A 10,943-nucleotide genomic window follows, 5' to 3' on the forward strand; every position below is an offset into this window, starting at 1 on the left:
AAGACACAGACGCGCCGCAGTAGTTTGTCAACAGGACATTTTTATTTCATACGTCCGTTTGTCTTTTATTCAAATTACAGTAATATACTTGCTGAGATGACCACCGGCTACAAACTCACAGCTGTACTACTTCAAGCAAACTCTTGTTTTTCCTGGTTTTTATTTTTCTCTCCTTTTGTTGTTAAAATTATTCTTGCAACAGAAAAAAAAAGAAAAAAGAAAAAAAGCACATATGCCATGAAGAAGAAGAAGAGAAGAAGAAGTGTGGTGTGTGTTGGTGATGGTGTCATCAGGTGGGAGGAGTTATAGTCTAAATAAAGAAACAGCGCATCATGTGGTAAAGGATCAGAATATGGCACATTTGGTCCACGTTGGTAGTTTTATTATCTCGTTTTTCAAACATGTAATAAACAAAAAAACAAAAAGAAAACAGATCATAGTTGTTTTTCCCCAGAAGCACAGCGTTAATGACAGCATATTGAAAACAAGTAGGGGGGGGGGGGGGGGGGGGGGCTTTAGGGTTCTCTCTTTGTTAAAATCTTGGTTCATCAGCCAATCATTTTGTTTCTATTCTCCTGGTTTACAGTAATAATATCATTATTATTAACATCTTCTTTCCATCCAAGATGAGAGGGGGGAGGGGCGGGGCTTCGTGGATGATTGACAGGGATGGCTTTTTTTTGGACATTCACAGGAAGTAGTCAGGAGTGCGTCTGGTCACGTGGGGCTCTCCGCGGCGGGGGGCGGGGTCAAACTGAAGGCTGAGGAGGCGGGACAAAAGGTGTTTACGTTAGTGATGACATCACTGGAACATTTAAATCCATTTATATTCCGTTACAGACGTTTGTAAAACCATCAAAAACTAAAACTCAATCATCTCAATCACTCGTTATATTTACACATAAACACCTTATAAGCATCAACCAATCAGGAAGTGTTAACAACAAACTCTCTGGTGACAACATGGAGGGTCTGAAGTCTGAACCAACCAACTTTATTAATCCTTTCAACATGAACAAAGCTTCTGTTCTTACCTTTCACAATAAAAGCCCGAGACATATTACATAAGCTCTCTATAAAGTGAGCTGAAGAGGAAGTGAGTTTCACTTACAAAGAGTATTTCAGAGTGTCGTCCAGCTCCATGATGGCCGCCTGGTTTCCACAGCGGTAGCAGTAGTTTGGAGCACTAAAGATGGTCACCACGTTCTTATCGTGGCCCCAGTTGTAGCCCTGAAGGAACCGAACACACGTCACACGTTAGCTCCAGAGCTAACCCTCACTCAGTTTAAAATCACACATTTAGGAAATGATTACAGAGATGAGGCTGTTCCTTTATAACAAGATGCTGAAGTGTTGACTGTTAAACTTCTTCCCCTTAAAGGACCGGCACACATCACTAATATATGATCCTTCACAGCCTCTTTGATCCTCCGCTGATGTTTATTTAAATACAAACCATCACTAATAAGAGAATCAGCAGCTCACACTTTAGTCAGTGACGTCTGAAGAAGACACTTTGGTAAAAACGTGAACTTGTTCTTTTCTACAGGAAACGTCTAGAACATGTTTGAGACGCAGTAAACCCGATGGAGCTTCACTGTGAACAACAAATCAGTGTTGAAATCAACAAGAGAGCTAGTTAGCGTTAGCATCCGGTGAGCTAAACAACAGTCACACAGAGGTTCACTTCAGTTACATTATGGTGCCTTCAGGCTCTGCTCAGGGGAATGAGTACTGGCTAGTAAATTATAACGTCCTCCTCCTCTTTCGCTTTCTTCCTTCCCCTCATCCCGTCTTCCTTCCTCTCTCTCCTCCTCCCTTCTTCCTCTTCCTCCTCCTCCTCCTCCTGTTGGTTGAGCTAGTAACGTTAGCAGCACCGCTAACAGCTAACCAACGGAGGTTCACTTCAGTTACATTATGATGCCTTCAGGCTCTGCTCAGTGAATACGAGTACTGGCTGAAGGTACATTATAACGTTATGATGTGTTCACATGTCATCTGTAAAATGTAGTTTTGGTGATAAACTTGAATAAATCCAGTAGTTTGAAGGAGATGTTTATGAATATAAAATAGATATTAGAGATGAATTATGAGCTGTAGGTGTGTGTGTGTGTGTGTGTGTGTGCGTGTGTGTGTGTGTCTGTCTCACCTCCATGACCAGCTGATGGGCCCGGGACACCAGAGTGAGTCCGTTGGCGTGGTTGAAGGTCTCTGAGATGTCCTGACCGAAGGTGTAGCCGGCTCCTCGAGGAGAGATACCCCACCCACCACGGTCATCTGGGTCAGACCACAGCAGGTCACACATGGGACCCTGAAACAGAACCAGAACCAGTATCAGTACTAGAGACCACAGCAGGTCACGAGTAGGACTATAAAACACAGAGTTAACCCTGAAGTTCCCTCGATAGCCTCAAAAGAACCAGAAACAGAACACGAGTCATCTATTTATCGAGCAGAGAAGACTTTAAGTCATAGTTCTCTCATGTCAGCTGGTAGGAGTCATGTCTAGAGACCAAGACCAGCTTATTATGGGATATCAGAAAAGATCAGCTGATCAGTCATGTGAGTTGAACGTTCACGACGTCACAATTTACCAGAATCCATGAGGAGAATTCTGCTGTTTTCTTACAGCTTTTCTAATGTGCAGATAAATATGTGAATGGAAACCAGGATGTTCCTTCATCATCATCATCATCACCACACTGTAGTTTATTCTGACTCAGTCACACACACTCAATAGAGCATGAGACGTGGATTCATCCGCCGCTGAAAATAGTCCCCAACAAATGCTCCATCTCAACACACACCCTGTGTGTGTGTGTGTGTGTGTGTGTGTGTGTGTGTGTGTGTACCTCATGTGGGACTTCCTGCAGGCGGTCCAGAGCTCGTATGTGATCCAGAGTGTCGATGGAAGGAGACAAACCTCCGTGGAGACAAAAGATCTGAAACAAAAACACAAAATAAAAGCTTTACAATCCACTGAGTGGAGACTTTTATTTTGACACAACCAGGAGCCGTTACATCGTCCGTCCCCCCCCCCGAGACAACGAAGCTCGTGGTCATGTTACCTGTCCGTCCACCAGCGCGGTGAGGGGCAGGTAGTCGAACAGGTCGGTGAAGTACTTCCACACGTTGGCGTTGCCGTACTTCCTCAGACACTCGTCGTAGAAGCCGTAGACCTGCGTGATCTGCCGCGACTCGTGGTTCCCTCGCAGGATGGTGATTCGCTCCTGGAAACGAACCTGAACAACAAATAACAACACTTCCTCATTACAAGATGTTCAAACGTCTCTCTTGAAGGAAAACAGAGGTTCTGCTCCGCTTGATATTTACAAATGTAAACGTTTCTTTGACCGTTTACTCAAAGTACAACGCTCTGTGACGAGGTGAGAGGTCATCCAGACAAACAGACTGAAGCTTCATATCCAGCTGATCATGAAGGTTGAACAGGATGAAGTATCTCGGACTGCTTTGGGATAAATAGATGTTAGTTGCAGCTCTGCCTTCATCGTCAATGATGAGGATTCACTTTGTTCACTCGTGTTTCAGACGAACAGGAAGTCGTTCCAACTCCTTAAAGACTGAAAACACGTCTGTTCATCCAATCAGATGTAAGAAAGCTTCATGTTGTCTGAATGAAGTCGAGCGCCGTCAATCACAGCTGATGAGACTCCGCACACCTCAAATAAAACTAAAATATCACAATAAGTTAGATGTTTCTATTAGTTTATGATTATCTTAATCTGCAAAGTAACTAAATCTGTCAGATAAATGTAGAGCAGCAAAGATATTTACCTCCAAGTTGTGGAAGTACAAAATAGCAGAAAAGACAAATACATGAGTCAGGTACAAGTACCTCAAATTTGTACTCGAGTACATGTACTTTTGTTCACCCCTACCTAGCAACAAGGGGCGGGACAACGCGGTCGTCAGCTGTCAATCAAACGGTGACCTTTCCCAGCTTTTGACTGTCGTCAGAGAGACGACATGTTGTGAAACGTGAGTTTATTAATGTGTGTGTTTGTTTACAGTGCTGATCTGTGATGTGTTGTTTTTAAATGAATAGAAATAGAGCCGATAGAAACCACAGAGAACCTGCTGAAACCAGCTGGCTTAGTAATAATAAAACCACTGCGTTAACACGCGATAAAATAATTATCTGCGTTAATTAATGCGTTAACGTGATAACGCGTTAACTTGCCCAGCCCAAATATAAATATCTAAATATATACGTATGTTTTACCTTTAGTGTGACGAGCAGCGTGACCGTCTCCACAGAGTAGTAGCCTCGGTCCACGTAGTCTCCCATGAACAGGTAGTTGGTGTCGGGAGACTTCCCTCCGATCTTGAACAGCTCCATCAGGTCGTGGAACTGACCGTGAACGTCTCCGCACACCGTCACCGGGCATCGCACCTGAGACCAAGAAACCACGTCAGTAACACAGGGAACCACGTCAGCAACACAGGGAACCACGTCAGTGACACAGGGAACCACGTCAGTACAACAGGGAACCACGTCAGTAACACAGGGAACCACGTCAGCACAACAGGGAACCACGTCAATAACACAGGGAACCACGTCAGCACAACAGGGAACCACGTCAGTACAACAGGGAACCACGTCAGCAACACAGGGAACCACATCAGTAACACAGGGAACCACGTCAGCACAACAGGGAACCACGTCAGTACAACAGGGAACCACGTCAGCAACACAGGGAACCACATCAGTAACACAGGGAACCACGTCAGCACAACAGGGAACCACGTCAGTGACACAGGGAACCACGTCAGTACAACAAGGAACCACGTCACGTTTGGGTCTCCACCCACAGACAGATGAGGACTACACTTTTACACTTCTTTAGTTTTCACTCAGCAGATTAATAAACACTTTGATCAATAAAACAGACGAGATGTAATCTTGACTTTGAGAAAACAAATCTGAGATTAAACATTCTAAACTATTCTTATTCTTAATATATTAAACATGTAGAGATTAAATCTCACAGCAGTGTTAACAGATCAATATCATTCATTGATAACACAGTATGTCAAAGCTTTACTCTACTTTAAGGTAATTAAAGTAGTGTGTTGTGTACTGTGGACTGTGTCGTCTGTATGAGTTTCTTGGTGGCAAAAGAGTTTCCCCACTGGGATTAATAAAGTTTTCTAATCTAATCTAATTTATACTTTTATTTTTTCTTACGTAGGAATTAGTGTTTCTAGATAAAAAGCTCTGGAAAGCTATTCAGTGGACCTTGAGTTAAGGTTTGTGTTAATGTTGAAGTATATGAAGTATATTTTATTATTATTATTATTACGAGGACGGTGAGAGGATCTAACGAAGAGGAACACAGAAACACACTCATGCTTCACAGAGTTCTACTTGTTTTTAAAGACTTCCTTCTCATTTTCTTATAAATATTTGAGATGATTTACTTCAAATTTCAATAAATCAATCTTTTATGTTTGATGATGAAGCATGTTTAACTGTAGAATAACAAGTCTTAATATATGATCTTGATTTAGGAGAGCAAAGAGTGAACATGAGCTAATATATGAGAGAATGTTTTATTTTAAATAAACGTCTCATCAGTCTGAATCATTCTTTAGTAAGATAATTCAGATTAAAGCTCCTGAACACAACAAGTGTAACTCATCAAACCTGTCGACATTATTCATAAACACTATTAATACGTTGAATAAACACGTTATTCACTTTAAACCACTAAACTATTTCCTCAAAGAGATTTTTCATTTCCTGGTTAGAGATGAACAAAAGCAGAGAAACAGGAAGTAGAACGAAACAATAAATACGTCAGTTTAGGAAAACTCAACACTAAAAACTGTGACCTCAGCGTTTATCAAAGGAAATAGTTATGTTTTAAAGAGTGAAGTGTGTGACAGCCTGCAGAGACTCAGTTTACACTGTAAACACTTTGTTCACGTTCTGCTCCAAACACACGACACAGTCAGACTCTGAAACATATTAAAGATATATATTAAAGATAGAAGAACGTCAGTCAGTTTCATCTGATTGAGACTCTCTTCTTCTCTTATGTGGTTATCTGTACCAGAGATTAAAGGAGCGATACAGTATATTTAGATTTAAATATTAGCTTTGATTAAACACATTGAGTCACGAGTCGTGTTAATGAAGTATAATAATGAGCTTAGAGCTCGTGTTAGGAAGTCAAACAGCTCATAATTCATCGCTAATATCTATTTTATATTAACGTGAAAACATCTCCTTCAAACTACTGGATTCATTCTAGTTCATCACCAAAACTACATTTTACAGATGACATGTGAACACATCATGATAACGTTATTATTTTACATTTGTAGAAACAAATGTTTCTTGTCAAATTATGTATTAATAAGTTAATTAATAATCTATTTCTACAACTTATGAAACATTTCTTCAAACATGAGTTTGAGACTAAATGTGTAAACTGGTTTAGTTTTCTGAAGCTTTTTTAACTCATTTGACATGTAAATGACGTGACATCCAATAATATGATCGACTAATAACTGATAGATTTATAAAGTGTGTTCCTGGTTCCTCTTAGACGTCTGCGTGTTGTAACACCAGCCTTCAGCTCTGTATTGAGATGAACCGTCTGTCACACTGTCGTCTCACTCTGGAAACAAACCAGTAAGGGTTTACATGCTTCTGGTGCATTGTGGGAAATCTCACCTCCTGAACGTTGGACTCCTTGGTCAGAATCTCCTTGGCCTGGAGAGGAAACAAACACAGATTATTTATTCAGTTTGTGACCTTTAAGATGTTTTAATAAAAGTCTTCAGACACACAAACAGTAACCGGTGACATCAACGACGGACCGGAGGTTATTTAGAGGCGCTGAAAGCTGTGTGACCTCACAGGACACCGTAGTGATAGAAAAAGCAAAGCGTTCAGGAAACAGTTTGTTTGTCATCAATCGTTTAGTTTATAAAATCTCTAAATAATAAAAGGAATAACGTCCGAGGTGATGTCTTCAAATAACCTTTTTTAGTTTAAGCTACAGTCAAAAACACAAAGATATCGAATATAACTGATAAATAAAGACAAAGCAGGAAATCCTCACATTTTAGGAGGAACAGCTCGTTTTTCTGCTCAAAGACTAATTTAATAATCAGTTTCTGTTATTAACACAAGCTCTATAAGAGCTGTACATGTTAAATATAACATTATTGATCCATCTTTATTAAAATGAAACGGTACTGAAAAGATGTAATACATCAATATATCTTTAAATACAATAGTGATGCAACTAATGATTATTTTCTATTATCTTTATCATTGGTTTGTCTTTAATAAGGTAATAAAATAGTGAAATTTGTTTATAATCAGAAATCATCACATCTGGGAAGAATTAAATATTGTCGTTTAACTTAATGATTAATCGACTAAAAACGTCACTTTTGGCAGGATCATTTATTACTAATATTATATTTAGACATTTCCTTGAATAATAAAAGTAATAAATATTTGCAGGCCTGTTACATTTATTATCTTGAACATCCTTAAAATGCTTTAAAAGTTAACTGACTTTCCACTATATTAAATTAATTAAATAATTGTAAGACTTCATAGTTAAAATAACATTACATTTCAGCTGATTACATTTTTAAATATTAAATAAAATATATTAAAATTAAATAAATTTAAATATATTTAATTAACTTTTCCACTTCACCCAAACACAACTCAGACATTTTCAACGCTTTAGTGAACTTAAATAAGTATTTTTATTATTCTTTCATTCATTAAACTCAACCACCATAATGTCTGAACCTGCAGCTAACATTTAAATATATTATAATTATTATTGTATATGTTCTGATGTGTTTTGACATTAAAACCCATAAAAAAAGCTTTTATGACGCCACAACCCAGAAGTGACGTATGAAAAGAGGCGTGCCCAGGTTTATGCAATGAAACGGTTGATCGATAACGACAGGGCGCGGTGCTAAAAACTATAACTTTATACACGTATTAACACACGTATTATATAGTTACTACATCACAATACTAACATACAATGTTAAAAAACTCATACATTTAACAGTTAATCGAGTGTCGACCTTGTACGTAAAAGTGAAGTCATGTTAATAAACCCGGCAGTAAAATAGGCTCCGTCTATTTGCTGGCATTGATGGAGAAAAATGTCAATTTTCGGGCCTGGCTAAATTTAGACAACGGTTTCTGCCGTAAAACCGTCAAATTTAGCACAAAGTTAATGAAAATAGAAGTGCACATAGCGACAGTAATATGTGTGGAAAACAATTAAGCTGCTATAGAGAATAAAAACATTAATAAACTCGAGAATACTGGGTTTGAAAAAACGGGGGCAAAAAAAAAGCCGCCTTGCCGTGACGGTCCAGTCCAGGAATTAGTCGGAGCCGCGATCCAATCTAAGGCCACACACTGAAAAACGAGGCCTACTTTATTACTGAACCGTAATAAAATATAAAATAATAAAACCCGGTGATTTACCTTCTCGCAGAGTGTCCGGACCTGGTTTTCCGAGAGCTGCTTACACTCATTTAACTGTTCGATCCATTGGTCTAACTCTTTAGTGAAGGATTTGTCCTCCATGACAGCTAGCTGTAGATGCTAGCTGTGTTAGCTCAAAAAACAAGCTCTCTCAAAGCTAGCTGTGTTAGCCGTTAGCTCGTCGTATTGTTCACCCGATCTAGTCCCGCTAAAATCGGTCGGAATATCAACGATAAGACCTAAATCGTTGATTTCAACGAGCCGTTCAGTAAACTTCTATCATGATAAATTACCAACGCTTAAACAAAACTAGATTCTATCGGCCGATCAGTCGAAAGGGTCGAATGTCCCCGATGCGACGGACCGGAGCTGTGAGAGGCAGCGGCGTCGCAGCGGCTAGCCGATTATGCTAAAAGAGCTAGCTTACAATAACATCCGGGCATTTCAGCAGCGAGGCAGAGTAGTGAGGAGCGCACCAGCGACACCGCGTGGACAAACTGGGAACTACTGGGGAAATTACTATATACTTTAAATTATATGAAGATATTATTATTACATTATATGAGTATGAACACGCAAAACTGCAAATATAAGTCTGTAAAATGTATTAATTAAGTTTTAAAAATTGGATTTGAATCACTGATGGTTTGTTTTTCTTAAAAGTTGTTTGTAAATTATTCAGTTCTGGAATCATAAAATATCTATTGATCTATTAAAGGTAGAATATGAATGTATGTAGTACATGTTTGTATGTTCTGTACTTTGGGATCAAACTATGTGAATTGTACAATACTGTGTTGAAGTGTTTATAATATGTTGTCCCCCCGTATGTGAACAAAATACTAGAAACTTTTTAAATATGGAAATTCCCTCAAATTAGCAGCTCAGAATATCAGCTCCTCTTCACACAGTCAATAACAATAAAAGCCACAGTGTTTACAGAGGCTTTTATTTTGAAGGGGTTCAGATCAACACACAGCTTTAAGGCAACGACACGAGTTTAAACATCACGATAACAAATAAACTTTTTCCTGAAACAATCATTTAATCAGTTAAGAACATGAACGATATAATGGCACAAATATACTGTTCCATATGAAATGAAGTGTGTTAATCAGCCCACACTGTCCTCTGACGAACTTCATTCAGAATATCGGAGACGTCTCCAGAGCTTTGACTCGAGCGGCGAACACCAGAACTGTCTTCTCCACCTCGGCGTTGATGACGGCCTGAGAGGCTCGAGGGTTCTGACGGAGGAACTCTGAGATGCTCAGGATGCACTCGCTCTGAGGAGACACACGCACACACACACACACTGAATGAGCCAGGAAATACAAACACATATAACAATATAACAATATATATATATATATATATATATATATAAATAAGAGAGCTGTTGTTTCCTCTTTATGCTCATTTTGTGAATATGAAAAACAATCAGATGAGTCCCTTTAATGTTTAGTTCCTACAAGGAGCCCTGTGGACTAAAGTGGTCGTGTTCCTGTCCACGGTGGACCGGTCTCTGCTGGAGGATCTGGGTCTGTCCACGGTGGACCGGTCTCTGCTGGAGTCTGAGCTGAAGGAGGTTCTGGTGAACCTGCATGAGTTCATCTGGTTTCACCAGAATCCGACCCGGTGGCTCCGATGACGAGCATCAAGAATAACTCTATAGAAACAGACCATCTTCTCTCTGATGGTCTCTTTACTGATGGAGGTCTGATAGAGGATCAGGACTACACTGAGACTGGTTCATATAGAGGATCAGGACTACACTGAGACTGGTTCATATAGAGGATCAGGACTACACTGAGACTGGTTCAGGACCAGTTAGGAGATCCTCACAGTCAGTTTAAATAAAGCACAGAGTTTATGTAGTAAAGTTTATTAACGACACAATAAGCAGCCGGTCACCTTGTAAGCGTCCACTCGGTCCTGTCCGGTGAAGCGGTTCAGCAGCTCTCTGCCGACCTGGACGCCCGTCACCGCCGCCAGAACCGTCCGGTCCTCGTCGGTCTGAGAGGACAACCAGCGCAGCAGCGCCACCTGCAGGAGGGAGGAGACGGTTAAAGAGGATGATTGTCACGCTGTCACAGCTTCATGTGTTAAAGCTGCATTCTCTCTAGTGACCACCAGGGGGCGACTCCTCTGGTTGTATAGAAGTCTATGAGAAAATGACTCTACTTCTCTCTTGATTTATTACCTCAGTAAACATTGTAAACATGAGTTTATGGTCTCAATCTCTAGTTTCAAGTCTTCTTCAATACAGCATGATGTTCATTTAGTACATTATGGTCCATTTAGAGTCAAACAGACCATAAAGCAGGGGATGCTTTAGGGCGGGGCGGAACTTTTGGACTTTATAACGCTCTGGAGTTATTGCAAATGTTTGGAATGTAACTGTACACATAATATAATACTAATGTTTATCTGACTC

General features: G+C 39.9%; 1 protein-coding gene across 1 annotated transcript; it reads right to left on the bottom strand.

Annotated features, from left to right (window-relative positions):
- Nucleotides 1–19: 19 nt before the first annotated feature.
- Nucleotides 20–8,916, bottom strand: LOC142939215 (serine/threonine-protein phosphatase 2A catalytic subunit beta isoform). The gene is made up of 8 exons (XM_076082443.1): nt 8,507–8,916; nt 6,704–6,742; nt 4,244–4,414; nt 3,069–3,242; nt 2,853–2,942; nt 2,150–2,311; nt 1,112–1,230; nt 20–761 (listed from the first exon to the last, which is right to left on the bottom strand). Exons 1-8 carry the CDS (start codon nt 8,606–8,608, stop codon nt 689–691), a joined length of 930 nt encoding a protein of 309 aa, XP_075938558.1. The 5' UTR covers nt 8,609–8,916; the 3' UTR covers nt 20–688.
- Nucleotides 8,917–10,943: the final 2,027 nt, after the last annotated feature.

Source organism: Anarhichas minor, unplaced genomic scaffold (assembly GCF_050575085.1).
Source record: "Anarhichas minor isolate MPS153535 unplaced genomic scaffold, ASM5057508v1 ptg000095l, whole genome shotgun sequence".
Classification (NCBI taxonomy): domain Eukaryota; kingdom Metazoa; phylum Chordata; class Actinopteri; order Perciformes; family Anarhichadidae; genus Anarhichas; species Anarhichas minor.